General features: G+C 45.0%; 2 protein-coding genes across 2 annotated transcripts; one reads left to right on the top strand and one right to left on the bottom strand.

The window, feature by feature from the left end:
• The first annotated feature begins 9,959 nt into the window (after positions 1-9,959).
• Positions 9,960-11,033, top strand: LOC106641106 (uncharacterized). The gene is made up of 4 exons (XM_014355355.2): positions 9,960-10,100; positions 10,176-10,322; positions 10,411-10,581; positions 10,656-11,033. The coding sequence occupies exons 1-4, from the start codon at positions 10,053-10,055 to the stop codon at positions 10,899-10,901; spliced, it is 612 nt and encodes a 203-aa protein (XP_014210841.2). The 5' UTR covers positions 9,960-10,052; the 3' UTR covers positions 10,902-11,033.
• An 8,234-nt stretch (positions 11,034-19,267) lies between these two features.
• LOC106641099 (fibroblast growth factor receptor 2-like) lies at positions 19,268-24,083 on the bottom strand. Its single transcript, XM_089592113.1, has 9 exons — positions 23,755-24,083; positions 23,095-23,273; positions 21,495-21,726; positions 21,312-21,427; positions 21,145-21,235; positions 20,887-21,064; positions 20,582-20,767; positions 20,180-20,376; positions 19,268-20,109 (listed from the first exon to the last, which is right to left on the bottom strand). Exons 1-9 carry the CDS (start codon positions 23,974-23,976, stop codon positions 19,711-19,713), a joined length of 1,800 nt encoding a protein of 599 aa, XP_089448239.1. The 5' UTR covers positions 23,977-24,083; the 3' UTR covers positions 19,268-19,710.
• Positions 24,084-24,467: the final 384 nt, after the last annotated feature.

Here is a 24,467-nt window from a genome sequence, read left to right as displayed (position 1 = left end):
TCCTGCCTTCCTTCACTGTGTATATTTATGCCGAGTGCAGCATCCGCACGGACAAGAGTTTCGTATACTTGGACACACACACATTGGTCCGATTTTCTCCTCCTTCGTCTTTACGGAGGGAGAGAATGTATTATACGCACGTATGAAAAAAAAGGAGGTAAAATCCCTATCTCTCGTACACAGTACTCGAGCATATAAATATATACATAGCCAAGAGAGAGAGAGAGAGCCATTGGAGATGGCTTCGCTGGTCGCATTGTATATGTGTGTAAGGCGTATACGCGATTTCTCGCGGAGGCGGAGGAGGCGAGCGAGCGATCGTCATACATTACCGTGTATTACGTTACTAATGTGTACGTAAAGCCGTGCGCGCTCGCGCGAACGGTGTGTCTATATGTCTGTTTGTGTGTGTGTCTGTGTGTGGAAACCGGTTTTTAGGATACGCGCTCCCTCCGTATACGTAAGTGTATGTGTGAGCTGCTCTCGTATAACACTGGAATGCTCTTTTCGGAGGCTCTCCAATGGACAGGGAGAGAAACTGTTACTCCGCGCTGTTCTTTTTATTTTTTTCCCTCGTCCTCTTTTTTCCCTCCTCCTTCTTGTTTTCTTGCCCACCCTCCTCTTCATCCCGCCACCGCTGCTGTGTCCTTTTTTCCCCGACTGTCCCTCAATCTCCTCATTTTTTGTCTGTCTGCGCTTGCAAACTTTTTCGAAAATTTTACCTCACCGGGATACGTCGCTTACAGTGCACCCCCTTCCAAGTATTACCACGTGATGATGTATATTTGTACTGTACGTAACGCGAAATATGACGTTTTACGAGAGGAGCTTTTTTTCATACCTGTGTACTCGCAGTATCATTTGTAATACCGATCAACGTGTCCTTCGCAAAAAGGTGAGAAATCGTATATCCCTCCGCCCCACACGGTCAGAGTACGACATATAGCTTCCTCCGTGTTTGCACATGTGTGCATATGTACACTCGATAATTTAAGCAACCACATATTGCGTATATTGTTTCCCGCGCGAAAGCTCACATCCGTTACTTACTCCTCCGTTGCTCATTCCCGGTTGCCATTAGGGCTCGATCATTTCTCGTTTTTTTTTTTTTTTTTTGTTTTTTTTTCGCGCGTGCGAATCTCTTTTTCTCACATCGAAACAATGACTGTGTGTCGCTCGAGTTGCATCACAGAGAGCCTCAATTATCGTTAAAACTGTACTTGCGCGTTGAAACGCAAATGTATATACGGCAAAGAGAGAGAGAGAGACATACATTTACATGAGGGTATGTATACATCTACCGTTAGATCGCGGCGGTGGCAAAAAAGTAGCACATTAATAGGGTGATAAAAAAAAAAAATAATAAAAAAAAAAGTTGAAGATGAAAGGGAGGACCATGCGCGTGTGTAATTATTTATAAATTTTCCCAAACGATTTCAGCAACAAACACACGCACTTTGTGTGTGGACAGCGTGTGGTTTCGTGGTGCCCTTCGGATCACAACAAAACCTATACACGGATATGTAAAGTATTGTTGTCGAGTCATGGTCGATATCGGTGCTGTATACACGTAGCTGCCGGAAAAATGGATGGATGATGGACGTAAGTCGCGTCCCGGATTTTCTCCTCATTTTCCTTTGCGTCATCTTACCTCTTTTAATTCAACGTGATGAACGTGAAAGGTACATGTATAACGTTGATTTTTAGGTCCTACCTCGTGTACGCGCTACACATACATACACGCGATTCTATCTTTGTAAGAAACGAGATTTCCCGCGCGTGCACTGAAGCGAAGCCGTCGATTAATATAATATAATGCGGCGCACGTATAAATCGAGGGAGCCCGAGTTACCCAATCGCGGTCGATCTTCGTTTCAAGTATACGTCGAGGGTCTATCGTCGATCGGCTGCTTCAAATATTGATCGACCTGATTTTTCTCAAAAGCGGATGTGCGCGTGTGTGTGTTTACGTGCAAATCGATGTTGCTTGCAACACATTTTTTTTTCTCTCTCTCTCTCTCTTCCCATCTGCAGTGAGTAATGTATCGAAACGGAGAGTGATACGCGTGATATCTGATTTTGGCAACTGTACATATTATATGCAAATAAGTTTTATATACGGGCTTTTATGAAACCCATTACGTAACCCCATCACTGGTTTTTTTTTTCTTTCTTCCTTCGCGAATACTTGTACGTTCTGGCGTAATTTAGCGAGTATAAAATGTAGCACGTATACATCCTTTTTTTTTTTTTTTTTTTTTTACCGTCCGAGATCTTGGATTTGGAGCAGAGGGACAGGCATTTAACGTTGTAGCTTTGCATTTTGACGAGATGTCTTTCGCAAGTTATACTTTGAGTCGCTTTTTACAAAGTTGCTCGAGTACAATGCACTGACGTTATCTAAAAAAAAAAAAAATAAATAAATAAAAACAGTACCGCTCTGATTTGATGACAAAAAAAACTTTACCTTTCCATATACTCATACAATAAAAAACGAACGTGTCGTAGGTTGACAATTATTTTTTCTCCCATCAAGATAAACACCCGAGCGAGCTGTACAAGATATTTCATCACGAGTCACTGTACTTATATACACATAATATACCCACGCGCTCGAAGCCCAGTAACCCTGAAAGCCCAGAGCAAACTAAAAGGACAAAAAAAAAAGAAAAGTGTCCTCTCCCCTTTATGTATGCCACGTTAAACAAACAGACAACCCACCCCGCGTACACACTCGACTTTGCCGAACAAGCCCCGTATATAAAATTCGCGGTGTCCCGCTTTACCAATAATACTTAAACGAACCCGCGCGAGATCTCTCTCTCTCTCTCTCGTCACACTCCTTATTCTGCGCTTCGTCGAGTGTGCACTTGTACAAAAGCCACACGTGTGCTCAAGCACATACGGCACACATCGCATGTACATGTATATATATATATGTATATACCACGTATGTACATCATCCAATACCCCGTTTTAACAAAGCAGCAGTGTCAAGGAGCCCGAGATGATGGCTGCGATGCAGCTTCCATATCCTTGTGTGTGGAGCCAGGATTCAATGACGAGCGAGTACGTGCCCGTCAACGGACTACCTTTCGTTGCACGAAATCAGAATGTATACCCTATACGTCACTGCCATTACGTGCATTGTTGGTTGTTTTTTTTTTTTTTTTTTTTTTTTTTTTTTAAGGACGTCAAAAGTGTGTTACTCCTTGCGATATATTTCCGAGTATGTATCCAATGTACCCTTGCAATGCATAATATGCGTATCTTGTGTCGAGATCGTGTAATGAGGTGTACCGTATACACAAGTAGGTACACCTACATGTCCATATTCATATGTGTACACATGCGGCCGAATCTCGCGGAAAATGAGATACCTACTTTGAATGTAATATACCTAAGCCCGCGCCAGTGCCACCGTCAAGGTTAACATGTTCACCTATATTACACCCCCCCCCTTCAATGCGAGAAAAGTCTATACATGCACGTGATAGTAAATCTGCATTTCTACAGCGAGTGTCCGCCGCGTGGCATGGAAACCGCGAATTTGCACACTTTTCACCCCCTCCCCTCCCTTCCCAAGTAAAATTCTCGGAATCTTTCCATCTCCATGTGGCCGCGCGCGCGGGCTGGCAATTGAATTTATAGCGACCGACAAATCTGTCAAAATGCGGCCTATATATTGCGCGCACGCGTATACATACCGGCGCGTCCTAATGAACGATTCATTCGCGCGATAGTCTCATTAATCCGAGCCTCGTTTTTCAGCGTCCGATGCGAGATTCAGCGAGATCTCCCCCTCTCGATCCATACACAGACATTACATAGGTAGCGGTGCAATGTCAGAGGTTACGGGGTGAAGTTTTGTAGTTTAACGGTACATTGTCCGTCCGTCCGTCCGTTAGCGGCTCCCCCCTCCCCCACCGTGCACACTTACACATATTATACATATGTATACTCTACATAGGGAGAGAAGGACCATTTAAGGAGTCGGTACAGCTATATCCGTGTGTGCCATTCCATGGAGTGCAAGTATACTATGTGTGTATATGAAGGTAATAGAGAGCGGAGGAAAAAGGGAGAGAGAGAGGGAGACCTCGTTACGTCACACGATCTAGCGCTAATGATCCGAACAAGGCGCCGGATATCTGCCCAACGATCTTATGGAACTGTCTTTCTTTTCTTTCTCCCGCTACGGCCACATGCATATATATATTTACATTTAACCAGCCATAAGCTCGTGCACTCCTTTTCGCGCGTCGCGTCACGTATATCCATTATATATATATATACTGTAGTGGGTCGCTAGAGAGCTATACGTGTGTGGCTATGAACTCTCAGGTCGCGAGTTGCGGAGGCAAGATCATGTGAGAAAGTGCAGGGCTACATTTTGCCTATATACAAACATACATACATACTCGTTGTAGTCGTGTAACGTTGTAGCAGCTTGGGCTGTTTGCTCTGTTTTCATTTTTTTTCTCCTCCTCCTCCTTTTTTTTTTTTTTTTTCTTTCCTTGGATCTAAAATGTGCCCTTTGTGCCCCAAGAGAGAGAGAGAGAGAGAGAGGCTTGGGCTTGTACGTATATATAGTCGATTGTTTGACGCTTTTATAATGGGGGAGGGCAAGGGAGAAAGAGGCTGGTCACGAGGACGCGTGAAAAAAGGATTAAGACAGGCACGACGTGATTTTTGCCAACCCGGCCTTCCCCCCCACCCTTTTCTCCGTACACATACGACTCACGCTTTTACAAAGTTCGCGGGGATTCGTAGTTGTTCAATTTTTTTTTTTTTTTTCCTTTTTCCTTCTACCAAGCTGCTTTATTGGAGGATTACAATCAAGCAAGAAAGTCGCGGTACAAGAGCTCCCCCCCCCCCTAACCCCGAAAGGTCGTAAGAGGAAGTTCAATTATTAATGACCTTCCCTCTCTCCTTCTCCCTTTATCCAAATATAGTTTGATTTGTGTTTTTTAAAGGTTTATCCATCCGTGGGCGTGTTTCGATCGTCACCATATTGAATTGAGCTTTCGAAGCTTTTTATCATTTTGGTTCGTACGTATAAGGTATAACATCATAATATATACATACACCGGTTGAGGAGCAGAGTTGATGAGAGTTTGAAGCACACCTCGAAGTACTCCTTTACAATACCGAAAGATTGTCGGGTGTACACACACGATGATAATTTTGATATTGATCGGTTTGGGAAATATATAAAGAAAGGATAACGTTGTAGGGATCTGTGTTTGTAAGTGTCCATCGCGCGCGCCCAAGCTCCAACACCGTTGTCTCGCGAAAGATCACAAAATCCAGATATGCGTTACTGCGGCTCAAACGCCCGATGGTGTATGCTCATAATCCATTATAGCATTCGAGGAAGGCCAGAGTCGCGAGGGACAAGCTTTGCGCTCTCAATATTGCTGTAAATTGAAATGCTTCGCCATCAGCTTCGTACAGGTACAAATGCTTCATCCTATACAAAAGAGAGGGAGAGAGAGAGAAAAGACGTCCGATCGATGTTACGTTGGTTATTGTCCGCGTAACAGATCGGCGTGCAGAGTGTACACTCGTATATATAGGCATGTACACCCTCCTCCATCACGCGATTAGATGTATGTATATATACATATCCGGGGCCCTCTGGATGCGGCTGTATTTTATCTTCCCAGCATCTCTTTGTCTCCGATCAGCCGATCTGCTTTCTTTTAATCGCCGCCAGCTGCTCCTCTCTCGTGACCTGCCCCCCCCCACCCCCACCCCCGATATACCAGCATCAAGAACAACGGCCGGTCTCTCCATCTCCCTTTACCGGAGCGTTTTATAAGCGTGGCGTAATTGCTCGCTCTCGTTCCTCATCGTGACTCTTTTTTCGAACTCGCTCGCGGGGAAAAGTCAAGCTGTACACGTATTCGTATGTGTGGCCGTGTGCAACAGCCGAGGGCGAGCTTTTCTCCCCCCCTCTCCCTCTGTCTTTCTTGCTCTTTAAAAGGGTTTTGCAGCACGGCTCCGGGCGTGGTCGAGCTCGATGCGCGAGGAAACGATTTGTTTTGTAACCCCCCGACAAAGAAATATATAATGCAGGTGACGCGTTATACATATTTGAACGTGATGGGAGAGCTTTCGTTTGGTGGTGGTGGTTGTCGCTACTTTTTTTTTTTTTTTTTTTTATCGAGGTACCAAAAATTATAAGAAAATACATCGATAGAGGGACTCTATTTTGTTTATCGATGTACTTATGAGTTTGCATAATTTCGATGGAGTAAGTACACACATATATATTTGGCTAACCTGTTTTTACCGCAAGCCTAATGCCTACGTAAGTTTTTTGCGTAAAAATTAATTGTCTGAGAAATGGGGGGGAAAAAAAACTTTCACGTCATCGCGTACATGAGAATTCGGGATTTCGCCCACATGAGGGTACCTTGTACTCTACTTCGACGCGATGTCTTGCGTAATTTATGTCTCATTTAAGTAATCTCGTTTCAAGGTACACAATTTGAGCACACAATACATGTACATGTATAATTTGACTTTGGCGTTCACATTTTACGTAAATCTTGTGGGAACACGGAGAGTTTTCCTAAAATAATACTTGAAAATCGTTGACTCGTGCCATCATATTCATCCAACTCGAGCAATTACTTTTTTGCACGATATGCCTCAAAAAATTCATCTAGTTTTTATTACTTTGTACCCGTAATAGCTCAATATACTCGATGGAAAACCGTAATGTCCATGTCACCTCCTGAAACTTTGTTTTACCTAATAATCAATCTACAGAAGGGGGAAAAAAAGTCACAAATAATAGATTATACAGGATTCGCAATCACTAGTAAAAGACTAATTGACTTCACCGTCGTAAACTCGCATATATGTATTTATGGCATTGCACTCATCCCTTATGCCGGATATGGGCTCGTTAAATAAATAAAACGTTCCGCATTGTTTGCCGTGCGCAACCTAATCGCGCGTTACATCTGTATTTTATCTGTCCCGTAATAAACGTTACAGCCCAGGCGTGTAAGTGTACATGTATGAGCAAACAGAGCCTCGGAGAGGCAAGAATCGTGCAGTTCCTTTTGATGCCAGCATCACGGAAAACAGTCACGGGCCGCCTTTTACCATATCATATTGTATCGTATACGCACGTGTACCCACGTATATACTTTTCCCGTCGCGTGGGCGGGTCTACGCGCATGTCGTCCGTTTTCTTTGTTTTCCCGAGTGCATAAATATATAATATAATATACACGGGGTGGCGCGGTGGGTGTACAGGTTGCATCATTGGCACCTTACGGCTGTTTGATCTTTTCTCTCTCCCCCCTTTTTTTTTTTTTTTTTCCAGAACCAAACGACCGAGAGAAGTGCCTGCATGCACGGAGATAAATTTTCGTAAGTACCGCACCAGCGCTCGTTAAAGAGGCTTGTGTATATTATATCTATGGTGTCCATGTCCATTTGTTGTGCAGCGCAGTGCTTTGAAAAACGAGGTATAGCCCGATGGGTCGCGTTTTTTCTTCCTCCCGAGCCTTTTCGATTGTAATCGCGCCAATAAATTTCGTCCCGTTTTTCGTCAATGTTTCCCCCCCCCCCCACCGTTGCGGCCTTTTGTTACATTAAACCGTCGCAATCCCATTGGGATGGATTTGTCCATGCAAATTAATCGCCGCGCGTTGCCGAGCTAATGACGCATCGGGCGCGATTTAAAAAGCAGCTCGTACACATGCGCCAGGGTGTATATTACATTTACACATCCCCATTACATTATGACACAAGTGCAACGTACGTATATACTTACTTGTGCATGCGAGACGGCGCTGACGCATATACGTCCCTCGCGTGGCGATTAAATCAAGTGTCGAAACGATATTATACCATAATATTATATCCCAGATTGCACTAACGAACGCAAAAGTGCGAGTAATTGATTGCCGGCCATACGTGTGTACCTACGTCCATACACATCTGTATTATTACGGAATATCGCGTGTATGATTTAGGTGTATAGATATTATATACGTGTAAGACGAGAGAAAAGAATATATCACGTAGTTGTTGCCTGCAAACGTAATAACGTGTACGTGTTAATGGTACGTGTGTGTATATGTATATGTACACCTATGGAGTAAAGTGGGCACGCACAGGAAATTACGCGCGTCTGTAGATTTTCTTCGCGTCCGAGAAAGGGAAGGCGCAATTATTCGCGTGACATTGATGATCTTGACGACAATTACGGATGATTCGTTTGCCTCCTCCGTGGAATTGTTGGGTGATTTATTATTGTTTTTTTTTTTGGTTCAGGTGTTGCTGCGATATATGTAAAGGGGTGAGGTAAAAAAGCAAAAAAAAAAACATATTGAAAAAAGTATGCACGAGAGAAATGAGGGGCCATAAACCGCCACCTGTCACTTGACCTATTGTCGGTGGGAAGCCCCCCCAGCCCCTCGTAAAAAAAAAAATACATAATATGGTCGGACACGCGTGCCCACACGATTCGACAGCTATTATTACACGTATACACCCCACGGCCAAACGGGGTATTAGAGTGGTATTTTAAACGCTGCCCCGATACGTAATAGTACTTGAAAATACGGATTATCCAAAATACGATTCCTGTTTTAAAAATTGACCTGGTAGGAAATGTGTATTGAACAAAAGAGGACAAATAGATGTTTGCTAATAGATGGCAGCACCTCCAAGCTTACCGGCCGCGCACCGCGGACTTTCGTAGTTTTGCAGGATTTGCTCCTTTTTCGAGCTATAATGTACCTGTATACTTACCTACCGCAAAAAGCCAATATTATTGTGTGCGCGTGTTACGTAATTTCTATATACGAAAGAAAAAAAAGGCGCACGAAGACTCGAGTCTACATAGGGGGGGAAGCGATTCCAGCCAAAGGGTAAAAACGTAAGCTTCGCTTTGGCTCTATAAAGTGCAGTAGCGCGAGCGATAAAGAGGAGCGGACAGGCTTGTAGCAGCGACTGGCAAAAAAGAAGCGAACAGACGAAATAGATGTTTGTCTCCCTTCCCCTGAAAAAAAAAAAAGAAAAAGGAAAAAAAAGAGGGAGGTATGTATGTATACAAAGGAAAGATGGATCGGAAACCCAAGCGTCCGAGCTGCAGCGTAGGAAGACGCTCGTTGACCCCTGACGGCTTCTTCTTCTTCTTTTTCTTCCACAACCGATGTTGCCTGGATCTCCTCTCATCCTCCTCGTTTCTTGCCTCCGATGCTGGCGTCACGAAAATCCTTCACCTTCACCTTATCCCTCCTCCCCCCTTCCCTCGTTTCCTCGTGTATCTTTTGCTTTTGGCTCGAGCATTGGCAATTCTCTCTCTCTCTCTCTCTCTCTTTTTCTCTCTTGTGGGAAATTTTTACCGTAAGCTTCTTACGTTTCCTCCATCTGGATATACACACTACCGTGTACCGTGTTTTTTTGATCTGCTTTTTATTGGGTATACCGATGCTCGTTGCTTTCATCCATATGCCTCAAATATATTATTATACCGATTAAGTAACAAATTTAGACCGGTTACGGAGCCAACTATGGGCCATTCAATTTTAGATATTCAATAATAATACGCATAGGCACCGTGTGTGAACCAATTTGCCATTTTTCGCACGCACGCGAGAACATAATGGCCGAAGCGCAAAAAGTTTATCGTTACGATTCCAGCAGCGGTGGTGTATTATTTGCATGAAATTACAACAACTCGGCATTATTTGCCCAAATTAAACATACGAAAGAAAAAAAAAGCACGTGAAATTTCCATTGTCCGCGCAATACACCCCCGATTAGTCTCGATCTCCCGAATGGCGCAATACCGAAAAAGTATCTTGGCATTGCCATTTTTCTTTGTTTGCGCAATTAAAAGAATTTTTCCTCGTTCAAATGCACAAAAGTCCCACACAGTACAGTACGCAACGCGTCGAGTCAAAGTAGTTCAAGATAGGCGAGCTTATCGACAAGGTCGTTTGTCAGCAACGCTAGACAAGAAATAACCGACACTCGAGTACGCAAAGTGGTATAAATAATCGAGTTCGAACAACGCGATGGTGAACATGATCCTCATCGTCCTTGGGATGGCGCACACAGGGATCGTAAGTTCATTCGATCGGTACTTGTCTCTCGACGACTCGCTGCACGCATATGGTTTTTTTTTTTTCCCTCCACAGGCCGTGGAGTACCAAAGCAAAGTATTGTCCCAGAGGATCTCGCACTTTGACAATCCGCAGGTGGACTTTGGCGTCAAGTACTACGGGGACGAGGGCTACCCCTACCTGGTCGTCAAAGAGGTCATTTCGCCGTACAACGACCTGCACGTAAAGCCGCGTAGTAGAAACAGACGATTACGGTCAGACGTGGTTTTTTTTTGTTTTTTTTTTCACTCTCCGTTTCGTCAAATTCCAGCTGCTGCTGTACGCCAGGGTGTACGACCAGCCACCCCATCTCCTCACCAGTGCACCGCTGAGCCTCTGTAAGCTTCTGCACGACGACAGGCTCAGGAGAAACGGCACCCTTGCGCAGTTCAACGTCCCGCAGATCTACAATTTCGACGGAAAGAGCTGCCCCATCGAGCAGGTGAGCGATACCCATGTGTTTTTTTTTTTTTTTTTTTTTTTTTTACCATTAAAACACAAGTTGTAAAAAACCAGGGAAGGATAAGCCTGTCGCCGTACATGTTCCCGGCGACGTTCGAGACCGAGGTGAACTTGGGCTGTGGCATCATGAACGTGGAATCCCGTCTGTTGAAGTGCGACGACGGGGAGTCGAGCTACTCCAAGGGTCGCACTTGCGCGACGCTCCTCAAGACCCTGACCGTCGTATTTCTGCAAAACGAGTCCTGCAAAATCGACGAGAAGAACGTACCCAACTGGACGGACCTCGATTCCTCGGTGTAGCGCCACCGCCACGAAAGATGTTCATTCGTTCAAATAATTAAGTTACTATAGCTCGCGATAAACCATTATGTACATGTGTTCTCCCGATTGTCAACAGCTTCGTATATATATATATATTGGCGTCTGCGTTTCACTTACAAGCACCAACCACACTTTGAGCAAATTTTCTTATCCGAACACGCGCGAGGAGAGATGAACAATAAAACTCCCGAGCACGCGCCAGTTGTATACGTACATATTATGTACACAACATCGGCTCTACATGTATGTCGTTTGCTTTACACACTTCCCTGTGTATACATAATATACGCGTGGACAAAATAGGTAATTGAGTAAGCACCAGTAGGTCGGAGGTAAGTACAGCGAGTCCTTATTAATTCGGCAGCGGACATCTCGAGTGTTGTACGATCTTTGATAGAGAGAGGGAGGGAGGGAGGGAGGGAGAAAAGTTCTCCCTGTACCTGCGAGCGGACATAAATATATCCGATAAGTAGCTCGAGCACGATTTCCCGGACTCCCTCGCTCCTTTTTAAATCCAACAATTTACTCGAGGAGGAAGCTTAAAAGGGGTGTACAAGGAAGACGCGGCAGGGGGGGGAAGCTTACGTAAATAAGGACGGAGTGTTGGTATGGGAGGAAGAGGCGGAGCGTCCCCCTTTGTTCGCTCCTTATCTCGTTATGTCCATGTGTGTGTGTGTGTACGCTCGTTCGGAAAAGTGGACCAGGAAGAAAGGGAGGGAGGGAACTAAACGAGCTATTCATTAATCGAACAAGACTACATGGGCCTCTCTCTCTCTTTCACTCGCGAAACCAGTGGGAGGCGCTGTGCATACGTTCTTTGTAGCCGAGAGTCGTCGTGAGTTTATTACACCACACAAAACTTGGGCGTGTATGTGTATATTATTCGTGTTGCCGTTTCGGGGCACGTTTTCAAGCCGAATTACCGATTTCGAGTCAGCGTTAAAAAGTTTTCATATAGAAAAAGTTCCGAGAAGCTCTGGTCGGCTTATGTTGCACGTAACACTGATACGACTGTAAGTAGGCACACTGCACGGCATTGGGAAATAAATGGCTGGTGGGGGTAGGGGCTTTCGTTGAATATTGGGTGATCGAGGCCATAGCCAAGTGGGACGCGGTGTGGGTATGCATTGTGCTACTGTATATTGTTTCAATAATTAAAATTGTGCTTTAACGCCGTATGCATCAGCCCGTATATTTTTCAAGGATTCTTCAATTGGTGGGAAAAACAACGTCAAATCATCTATAATGTAACGCACAGAATCACTCGAGTGTGGGACCCATCGGGATAAAGTTGATAAAACAGGGTGATCGGCTAGTCCATTGTCTGAGATGATAATGTACCTATACTACTTATGCATCCACGAGAACGCTGTCTTACCACACGCGGCATGTATCTACTAGCATCCGAACGTTTTCCCTATAAGTATAGTATATATACACATATGCTACAGCACTAGCTCGTAATGCTTTTTCTTATCGTCGAACTCGTGCAAGTCGTACGTATAACATTGTCATTAATTATTGGCGCTGGTAATTATACCGAAGAGTAATATAATTATTGTACAGGTGATGGAATTTGACGTGCATATAATCATTGACTCTAAAATTTACACACTTTTTATTTTGACCTCTTCAAAAAAATACGAGTAATAAAATTTTGAGTGAAAAATGAAATTTGCGAACAAATTACTTCGATTGTAATGGGAGGCGCAAGAAAAAAAGATCGCAGAGAGGGAGGAAAAACCGGTAAGAAATATTTTCCCGTGCAGCTAGGGAGCGCGTTTCAACCGAAAAGCTTCATAATGATTTCACGGTCGTACTTTTCAAGAGGGGCGGTAAGGACTCCTTTGCTGGGAGAAAAGCAAAAAACGCGCAGCGACGGGACAAGAGGTAGAGGAAGGGAGGAAGGAAAGGCTGTTCCGTATATTGTACCGCGCATCCTTCGCCGTATCATTTATTTTAATTGACTAAAGTGCGTCTAATTGTATGATAATACAACTCAACAAATAACGCAGTCGCGCAATTATTTCCTTGGTATATATATATATATACATATATACACACAGGTACGTACGGGTTGTAGCCGCGCGCGCGCGCACGCACGATTCTAAATTTTCTGAAGTGGCACTGAAATTAACGTGCCGAGCGGTTCTTCTGTGCGGCTCTCAGACGACTTTTTTTCGCCGCAGCGCGCGATCTTCCGAGAAAAATTCTATGCACGTGCCACGTACATGGGTATTCCTCTACAATACGCGTATACGCGCGTGGGTTTTTTTTTGTCTACCTGTCCGCCTGTCGGTGCTCTATGATAATGAGGGGAAAATTATTGGCCGGGAATCGTTATCGTTAATTGGCTCGCCGGTGCGCGATCGATCATGTACCGTTTGTTGCACGGCACGAGGTGTCATAACACATAGTATAAAGAAAGGTGCATCAAGTCGATCGATTGACTATTTTTTCCACGATACGCGGTAAACAACGACAATACGGTCGAGAAATTAAGTGACGAAAGCCCCTCTGTATACGCGGTTGCGAAAACCATATATTTGTCGGGCTATTGTTTGCGAGTAATTATGCCAACCGTACATTTTTGCGCCACCATTGCCTCCCTCTCTTTTTTTTTTTTTTTTTTTATTTTGTAATGTAACGTGCCATCGGCTAAGACCAAAATGAAAACACCCGGAGAATTATGTCATAAAATGTATCCCCCGACCACCCGAAAACTCACTCCTGATGTTTCCCTCTTTCGTTATTTCAAAATTTACGACTCGTCGCAGCCTCGTGCATTAAACATCGACCGAGTAAAAGAAAAAGGGAGGAGAGTGATGCGGAGCCGTTAGGCATTAAAAACCGCAATCTCCGAGAGCCACCGACGACGAGTTTTGCAACGCCGAAATGCGCGATACGCCGAGGGGCAGGCAAGGCACGGAAATTAACGTCCGCGGCAGAGAAACAAACCCAAAAGACGCGCCCAGCCCCGATAAGAAAAAAAAGGGGGCCCGTCTCCGTATATTTACCCGGGGCAAAACGGGATGCGGAAAGGGAGAGAAACCCGAAAATCGAGCCCGCGCATCGGTACTCACGATGTATACCGATAAAAGGAGGCAAAAATAAGCCAAAAGAGGGAGGTGTATGTTTCGATGCGCACACACACACACATATCCCAGAGGTGGACTTACCGGTTGTTGGCGGTACCGCAGGCCGGGGCACGCTTGGACTCGCGGCGCACGCTCGTACGCGTCCTTATGAAGCGCAGGGCGCCGCTGAAGCGCTGCTGAGGCTCCGGTGCCGCCTGCTGCTGGGTTTCTGCCGCCGAGCGCATTATTTCTCTTCCTCCTTTTGATTTTTTTTTTTTTTTGTTTTTTGTTTTTTTTTCAGTCTCCTCTTTTGCCGGCTCTTCCTCTACACGTCCTTTAAAGACACACGGAGGTGAGCTACTGCACACTGCACTCGTGGGAGGGGGGGGGAGGGTATCGCCTTTTACGGAACCCGATGTAGGGATTCGACGAAACCTGTTGCTCGCCGTTTCATCCTCGAATTGGTCTGTCGTCGTTGGTACACACACACACACACACGCACGCGCGCGCGCGCGCAGTTTCCTTTGGCGCGACTTAACGAGCGCGCGTTTGCTTTGATTGCCGCTAACTGGTGCTCGGCGCTGCGCTGAGGAAATTCGAGCGACGACGACGACGGCTGCGGCTGAGGGACGCTAGCGAGGCAGCTGACGCTGGGCGAGCCGAGTCCGGAGGATCCATGGCTCGCGGGGAGGCGAGTATAATTTCAGTTCGGTAACCCTTTTGTTGTTGTTTTTTTTTTTTTTGTCTCTTTCGTTCGCAGCTTGTGGTTTCGGTGGAAACCGCAGAGGGACCGTGCGCGATTACGACTTGAAACGACGCGAATTATAAATAATGCACCAAATCAGAGCTCTCTTGAGCTTAACACAGGAGAGTCGAGGGTAGTACGGGAAAGTAATTCACAAATCGCGATCGATCTTTTTTTTTTTTTTTTTTCCTTCGCCCCGTCAAATTATATTCACCACCAAATCGTCTTCATTTTTTGTTTGCATCAACATTTCGAAACGAAGCACCATCACTTTCACTGTTATTGTACCAACCGCAGGGCGACAGTATACCCAAATTACAAGTCAAAGATGAGTATTAAAAACACCAGCTTCGTTACACTTTTAGATCCGGATGAGAGTCAATCCGAGCAGCAGTGGTGGTGGTGGTGGTGAGCACCAAAGGACGCCGCCTTTGTGGTTCTCGGGCGGCAAAAGGCGCATCGTCCAACTCTATATACTGCACTTGCAGACCCGGGCATCGAAGTCACAAAACAAATAAAGGAAAAAAAAAGGAAAAAACACAAATAAACGAAAATAAAGCAAACACAGATCGGTCCGAAAAATCGGCAAAACACAGCCGTGCGCGCGTCTCAGTTGGCCGGCAAAAAGAAAATCGCCGAGCGATCATGCAAATGCGAGCCGCCGATCTTCCGTCACTCCCGGCGTGCTCGACGAAACTAGACTAACGCAACAACGGCAACAAGAAAGGAAGGAAAGAAAAGAAAGGAAAAAAAAAGAAGAAAAAATAAAGGAAGAAAAAGAAAAAACAGACGCCGGCATCATCAGCGGTGTATATAGGAGAGCAACAACATTACGCAACCGAGCGAGGAGGAGAAGAAAGATTATTGCCGGGGCCCGGCTGACTGGCTGGAGGTGTACTGGCGCGACCGGTTGCAGTCCTCCTCCTGGCTTCTCTCCCTCTGCACCTGGTCTCTCTCTCTCTCTCTCTCATGCTCTCCCTTCTTCGTCCTCCCCGTGGAGTTGGTGTGTGCTTCCTCGGCGCGAGAGAAAGATCGGCGGAAACGGTATCAGGCCGCCGCGCTTCTCATCCCTCCCACCCTCTCTCTCTCTACAGCACAGAGCTTGTAGGTGTATTTCAACAAACACGCACGTATATATACGCGAAGAAAAGGATCTCAGTGGTGGTGGTGATCCTTCTACAACCGAGCGGTATAGGTACTCATGTGTAGGTGGAAATGACAACGAAGACAGCGAGGAGGAAGACACGAAGCAGCTATATAGACGTATATAAATAGCCCCACACCGCGATCTAACCAAGTCTTCACTCTCGTTGGTATGGTACAACAATCTATACCCACGTATGTATACACAAGTATATCGCAATCGGTAGTCGTAGCTTTCACCATCAATGCCTCCGGTGCGGATCTTGTCGTCGTCGTACCCAAGAGTATGTTTATATACTTACTTATTGTGTTTATTTAGATGATAACAAGTCGGCTCGAGGTCCTCTATACATACATACGTACATATATATGTATTATTTTGTAAATGGAAAGCCATATCATCGTATACAGTGCAAGTATAGTAAATGAATCTTCCCCGCGTGTAGTATATGTATATATGTGCACATAAAAGGAGCTTGCCATAGGTAAGGTATTCAGCGCCATTGTTTCCTTCCTCTCTCCCTACTTGATATAACAAGTGTACATCCTCATCCTGCGCACCAACGCCAGTTCCTTACACGGCTCTTCTTTGCAAAGAACACGAGCTTCTTCAAGTTTATACGGACACGGACAAACACTCTTGTACATAAATGTATACCTATGCTGTACACGAGATGGTGGAAACGTGACTTTTTTTTTTTTTTTTTTTTTTTTTTTTTTTACATTTTCAATACCCTCCTCTGATGCCTACGAGTATCCGTAGGTGTACGTTCGATTATATCCTCTCGCGGAAGAGATATAGTTTTTGCGGACGTTTATTATTGTCGCGGAAGGAAAGGCGCGCAAAAAAGGCTCGTGTGTATATATGGAGAGAGAGAGAGAGAGAGAGGGAAAAGGAAAAAAGGAAAAAAAGTAAATGTGGAGGGTATATGTTCATGTACCTAGCCGCGTCTACTGTGTACTATAATATGTGTAAATAAAAGAGAGCCAAGTCGAGCCGAGGAGGAAGGTATATATATATATATACACGAGCTTATATATAATGCAACGTAAAATCGGCACGGCGAGTCGCCGCAACAGCAGCCTTATAATATTATATCCTTGGTGTCCTCTCTCTCTCTCTCTCTTTCTCTTGCTCCTCCGTATCCTCATCCTGCACTGCATTTGCCGTGCCGTGAGTCAAGCAAAGTTAAGTCTGTGGGGCAAGGGTGTACGTATATATATATATATATATATATATATATATATATACAATGTATACGTGTATATAGAACGAAGCTTGTAGCACAGAGAGAAAGAGAGAGAGAGGGCCCCTATCCCCCTTCCTTCTGTTGCTCCTTCGGGCCCTTTTTCTCCACCTCCTCCTTTCTACATACAAGCATAAAATCCCCCTACGCCCTTCCTCTCGCTCTCCTTATCTTACATCCTCGCACGCTTTGTTTCTCTCTCTCTCTCTCTCTCTACCCTATCTCCTCCTCCACCTTTTTCTAGGTCTATATAAATATACACCCACGGCGAATACACATTTGCGAATTCTCTCTGGCTCTAAATACACACAAGTTTCGCGTTAGAGCCGAGAGTATATAGTTGGAGGAAGGACGCGCAGTTCGCGGTCTCTCTCTCTCTTTTACTCTGTTTAATCCAAGTGTATGCGTGTACACACGATTGTGGTGGCCACGCGAATGTATAAATGTACGCATGTTTATATCCAAGCACAAAACCCTTCGACGTATAAATATATACTGTACAGCTCGTGCTCGTGGGTATACATCACACGCCCGCGCTTTTTTTTTCCCTTCCCTCGCTTCGGAGAGGTATACATAATAAATATACACACGTACATACTTATTTGCGATCCATTTTACTCCCGCTTCTTATTCCACACGTTTTCTCATTCTCCCTCTTTCCTCCGTTCGCGCTGCTTCAGTACTTACGAAAAGGAGCTGTACGGAGAACGAGAGAGGAGCAAAGGTGCACATGTATGGGTAGGGCCCTAAGTTGCCCCGCTTGGTCCCCCTTTGCCTGTACATATGTATATACCTTCTTCCCTTTGACCCGATCAATCATCTTCCTATACTCTTGGAAACAGAGTATTTAGGCGGTACACTTGGTGCGTGGGGGAGAAAAGCGCGGAAAACACTGTAGATCGGTATGATTGCGTGAAAAAAATAAAAACAACTTCTTTCTTTATTTTCGAGTCTAATATTTTTGTTACATCTCATTTCCGATGGGTTGGTATTTGTCGATAAAATACTGTCAATAGTTTTCGATACATGAAAAAATGGAAGAACCGGGGGGTTTTTCAACCACACGCAACATCATTGTTCCCTGATTATGGGTGCTTATGACACCAGCGTAAATTTTTGATTAATTAATTACTCTTACTTGTATCTAATGATTAGTTGTAAAGAGCCGAGCTAGCTCCGCTCTTAGCTCCTTAACAATAAATTCAATTCAATTCAATCATTAGTTTTCGTTAAAGAACTTCTCCGATTTTTTGTCCGGAAATCTCTTCGCGTGTGGACTGTATGAGCTTGTTTTCGTGTCTTTTGTGAGTCGGAAAAATTTTTCAACCCAAAGTGATATTTGATTTTGAGATGTATTTACTTTTCAATGTAAGCACTTCAACACGGTACTAACGAGTACACTGTTGGTCTAGCATATCAAACAAAATTTCTTGGGAATCCTTTGAAAAACGTGTGCGTTTTGTGAAGTAGTAAGAATATTAAGAAAAAAAAAAAAAAAACTTCAGTATGAGCGATATGCTTTGTACCAAGCTATTCGCTCCTAAATTATTTGTACATTTATATTGCTGTATTGTAGCGATTTTCATCATTTTTGTTTTTGTCAATAATTTAATATTCTAATGATTGGTACTACCCCGTTCATACTAACAATATATTCATTTCCCGAAATCATTCACACGTTTATTTTTCGCTTCGTCATTTATTTATTGTTAGGCCCAAATACAATGACGTTTAACGTTAAAAAAATATTTATTTTTCGCAAGAGCCGATTTCCCTCGCAATAATCCCCAATCTCTTGTTTAACGAGGCGAGAATGACACGGACAAGTTTATCCCAGTTTCCGAGCAATATTGTTATTATCATCGATGGTCAAAAGAAGATTAAGGTTGTCCACAAATGTAAAAAGAAAAAAAACATTTTAGTACTTTGGTATACTTGATGTAATCGTTGAGCTTTATAACTCTATTCAAGCACACGGTATCTACTTTGTGCAAATAACTTGCTACTCTAGACGCATAATCGTACACGTAATATCCACCGCGCAAGCTGCTAATAATGAAAAAAAAAAAAAAAAAAAAAAAAAAAAAAAAACGATCCAACAGCTTTATTTGTCGAAATGGCAATACTTACTTGGGTACATTATAACAACACACTCTGCTCTCGTCCCCTGCGAATATACATATACACACGTATAGTATGTATACCAACAATCTAATATGCAAACACATATAGTTTTCACGAGCTGTTGTATCCCGTGATCAGATAAGTAGAAAATACCGAGTTATGTAAGGCAAATTATTTTTAGCTCCACACAACGACCAAGCTCGGGTACAAGAGAGATGGAGATATAAGAGCAAAGTAGGTAGGTACCCAAGTGTTTCACAACGGAGTATGTATAATGATATACGCGTGTACCCTTTTATCTCCGATCATTCGTACAAATGGACGAAATACCCAATGAATAAAAATTAGCTACAACTTGTGAGAAGATTCAATTATTGTCGTTCGGCTACGCGTTCCCAAAAGCACGCTCGGACGGGGGTGCGCGTGTTTGCCGAAGATGCAAAAGTAAAACCTCACGCGAGCTCCCCGTACGCCGGGTTGTTCTTACTGGTGGCGTGTCCCTCGTTCTCCAGCCACCCGACGATCTGCCAAAAGTGAGGCCTGCCCTCGGGCTTCCTGCTCCAGCACGCGTCCATGGTCCGGCGCATGGGGTCGCAGCCAAGGGGCTCCGGTCTGCCCTCCCGCTCCACAAGGAAACCCAACAGCTGGTCGTCCGGGATCCTCGGGTGCGGAAGGTCCCCGAGGCTAGCTATCTCCCAGAGCACGAGCCCGTACGACCAGACGTCGCTCTTGCTCGTAAAGACCCCTCGGCCCACGGCCTCCGGCGGCATCCAGCGTATCGGCAGTCGGCGCACCCCCGGGGACAGGCCCAGGGTGTACGCGCCCCTCCGCGACAGCCCAAAGTCGGAGACCTACGGGTCAAAGGCAAAAATAACGTACGTCCACCTATATACCTACCTACTTCACCCATGTATATTTCACCTTGAGCACGAGGTTCCCGTCCATGAGGACGTTGCGCGCGGCGAGGTCCCGGTGGACGATGCCCCTGGCTTCCAGGTGCTCCATACCTCTGGCTATTTCCAAGCCGAAGCGCGTCGTTTCCGCGTGGCTGAGCGGACCCGGCTCGCAGTGGTCCCCGACGTGGAATACCCGGGATGCCCCTCCACTCGCTCTCCTCGCTATTAACATTCTTTTTTACTTTTTATACTACCCACCAAAGGGTTCTTCCTTCCTTCTTTGCTTTTCCACTTACATTCTCGATGCATCGCGCGGTCGATCGAGCCTCCGCTCAATTGATACGGGTGTGTATTGTATAATATACTTCAGCTCTCTCAATCTCTCATTGGAGGAAAAAAAAAAAAAAAGAAGAAAAAAACGACTTACTGTAGTGAGTAGCTTTGTCGCGCGCCTCGTGCAGATATGTCAAAAGATCGCCCCGGCTGGCGTACTCGAGGACCAGGCAAACCGGGCTCGCGGCCGCGGTGCAGTACCCGATCATACCAACGAGGTTGGGATGCGAGCCGGCGCTCCTTGCGATCTCGATTTCCTTGAGCATCTCCCGTCGCGCCCCTGGATATTACATTGAGACGTTTACATTCGCCGCGGTACCTCCTCCTCCTCCTCCCGGGGTATCCCCGGGAAGGATCGCCCGCACGAACGCGGAAGGTGTACGTGTACACACTTATTACCTGATTGCTCTTGCGCGGTGGAGCCGCCGAGCGACATTTTCACGGCGACGGGTCGTCCGCCCAGCAGATCGGCCAGATAGACCTTGCCGAACTGGCCGCGGCCGAGCTCGCGCAACAACCGCAGACGCGAGTACGGGATCTCAAGCTCGTCCCCGGGATCTTTATGATGATGGGCGCCCTGTTGCCACACACGTGTATTGTATACACGAGGGGACCAAAAAATAAATCTAGTTGAACCAAGGAATAAGCAATTGTTACCTCGGTCGCGTGCAGGTCAAAGTACAGGGCGTTGTGGTGCTTCAGGAGAGCTTCGATCTTTGGGTTACGGAACACCGAGTGGAGCTGCCTGCTGCAACGATATTTCATACGATCAACGACAATAACAATCTAGAGGGGGGGGGGGACAATTGTGTGTATGGTGAAACCTCGAGGGTGATGGTGAGGAAAATCGGCGGTCCCTCTGTCGCCTCAGGTGAGCAAAGAAGCCGTGAATCCCCGTCGCCAGCAGGCACAGTCCTACCACCGCGATGGCGACCAATATCTGCAAAGGAAATTCATTTTTTGTTTTCGTCATACCTTCACGTGTACGTGTTGATGGGTGAGCGTACAAAAAGGGACTTGCGATAGGTCGAGTTGGCTTTGATTGTTTCCATGAAGTGTACGCCCTCCCTGCCCGAGCAGCCAAACTCGTCCTGTGCGGTGACGGAAACTTTCGTTCCCTTTTCGTACGATTTCCCAGTCCAGACGTAATGGTGACTGTCGTTGGCGGGTACCGTGGCGATGTCCGTCCTGTCGTACACCTGTTTGCCGCTCGCCGATACCATTTGCGGCAGCCCAATGCTACACCGAATCGAGATTTTGTTGTGTGTAAATCTTTTTTCTTTTTTTTTTTCCCCCCCTCTCCTAGATATACGTTGCGCAATTAAATTAACTCGAGTGTATTGTACTTAATCGTAGGCCATCTAAAAAAAAAAAAAAAAAAAAAAAAATGAGCTCCGGCTACGGTGCACGTGCACAATGTATGATACTATAAATAGTAAAGCGAGATACGCGACCCTCCTTTTATCCGAGCATCAAGATAGAGGAGGCAACGTGTACGTGTGTTGTGGAACCCCGCGGTAAGCGTAATACACTGCGGGGCAAAACAAAAAAAAAAAAAAAAAAAAAAAAAACAAAACAAAACTGTTGCCCAGCAAGAAAGCAATTATTTCCACTGGGAAGGCTTCGCTAATCAATGGCCCCGAAAAATGACAAAAACAAAAAGGACCGCTCGAGATATAGAGCTGTCTAATTAGCCGCCATTGAAAGGGAGGAATCGTTGCTACCCCCCCCCCCCCCACCCCGTTTCTCAATGCACGTGCAGTATATACACATAAACCATTTAACGTGCAGGGGATGATAGGCCGGCAGCTTATTTCTCGTTCGATCGGACAATGGGTCGCCGCGTTATCGTCGCTTTATCAGTTTGCAGTTGTAATCGATATGGGTGTATATCGCGATCTTGAACTTTTGAACGAGGCAATGACGAAAACACTACCACGGGAAGGCAGGCGGCGTTGGCTCGAAACAAAGCTATTGTCCTGTACACTCCGTGGGAGAGATTAGGTTTCACACCTTATGGGAGGTACACAGGTACACTTGTAAGTTTTCGAGCTAACTCCCCCATGGCACTCCTGTTATGCAAATCATGTATAATATACCCACTTACCGATCTCTAGCTTAGATACTTTTTTGAACATTAATTAGAGAGATAGCTTTTTTTTTTTCTTTCTTTCTTTCTTTCTTTTGGTTCTGTTGTTTAATGGAGTTCACAGCTTAAGGTACAAAGATATAGGTACGTGTCCTTGGAAGGCTGAATTATGTGCTCGATGTATGTTACATTATATTACAGGTTGTTCGACGTGTGCGCGTCAAAATGTATTTTTACCGCTATTGTGTCTTGGGCAATGGGTTTTATTTTCACAGCCACCGCGTACTGGGTGAGTATCGCTGTATCATCGGTATGAAATATATACGGCTGTTGATACAAAAAAAAAAAAAAAGGGTATTCAATAACCGTAAAAATACCGTCCCCTCGTTTGCCCGAAAAAACAAAAAAATCCTCGTGTATAAAGTGCGACCCGCTCTTCGGTGTCCGGAGAAATCTCACAAACATACATATATACACACACACACGTGAGTAAGAGAGAGAGAGAGAGAGTTAATTACCTAATTTGGTAGGACTTGGCGGCTCGGGCCGACGGTGGATCGGGATCGGCGACTCGCCAGCTGACAAAGTAGCTGCCGTTCTGCAGATTCCTCAGGCCCACCTTTGGAATCGGCAAAGTGCCGAGCACCCGATCGCAGTCGCACTGCCCGTTCACGCATTCTGGCACCGAAATAATCACCTGCAATCGAGAACCCAACCCCCCATCCCTTTTTTTTGGTTGTTGTGTGTGACCTGAACGCTTGGTTTGACGAAAAAAAAAAAAAAAAAAAAAAAAAAAAAAAAAAAAATGAAATTTACTCGTATGGCGTACAATGAACAAAGTCAATTCATAGTGGCAATGTAAGGGTATGGGATGTACCTACTATTGCTATACCTGTATATGTTCTAACTGCGTTAGTCCACCTTAAACGTTCGATTGCTGTATGCGATAGCATCGACTTCATGTAATGCGTTTGTGTATACGTATATATACGTTACGTACATTTGGTCGATGATATCAAGAGGAATTTCAATTAATTAATTTTACAGTAAAAGTTGCGATAAAGGGCCTTTTTTTCGTCATCGTCCACATGCGCGCTGTGTTTATTATGCAAAAAAAAAAAAAAAAAAAAAAAAAAAGAAAAATACCGAACCGATGTCGATTTTCTTCTCCGACTCGCAGGGTTGGCGTGCACGTGCACCCGGTAGGTGCAGCCAGGCTTGATCTCGAGCTCGAGCGCAGTTTCGCCGATAAACTTGCTCTGCGGCAGCAGTGCGTAGGATTTTTCGACATCCTCGCTGATGTAGTAGGTCGAGCCTTCCGCGCAACGATCGCTACTTCCTGGTGTCGTCGAGTTTAGCTGTTCCGATTCCACTTGCACGCTGGATGTTGATGGGCACATGTGGTTCAAATTAATAATTTTGCTTTTAAAATAATGTTACGACTAATCAGAAAAACAATGCATTCAAACATCGAGCAAACTCAAATTTATTTGTTTCTTATTTTATCTTGGCAGATAAGAAGTGTACGAGCTACGCGTGACTTTTAAGATCATTGAACGATTTATAGGGTAACGGGTGCTGTAGATCCTTATTGATAACAACTTCGTGATCTAATTTTCCACTTTTCTACACGTGGCAAGAGCTACGCATTTTTATTAAAACACGCAAGTACAAACTAGTTGTCAGAGAAATATAAGGTGTACCAACAAAGCTGGGATAGCTATTTTTTTCACTGAAAATTAAAACATCTCTTTCCATCTTCGAGACGTCAACAGGGAGATCGTGTGAAATCCTAAAAAGCGTACCTATAAGAGCGCGGTTTTTTCCCAGTGATCGGTGGCAACCAGGTCACATTCAACTTGATCGCACCCGATTCATCCGTCACCAAATG

Source organism: Copidosoma floridanum, unplaced genomic scaffold (genome assembly GCF_036245765.1).
Source record: "Copidosoma floridanum isolate Cflo_tuat_1 unplaced genomic scaffold, Cflo_Japanese_pri ptg000014l, whole genome shotgun sequence".
NCBI lineage: Eukaryota > Metazoa > Arthropoda > Insecta > Hymenoptera > Encyrtidae > Copidosoma > Copidosoma floridanum.
This window is presented reverse-complemented; position numbering and strand designations above follow the sequence as displayed.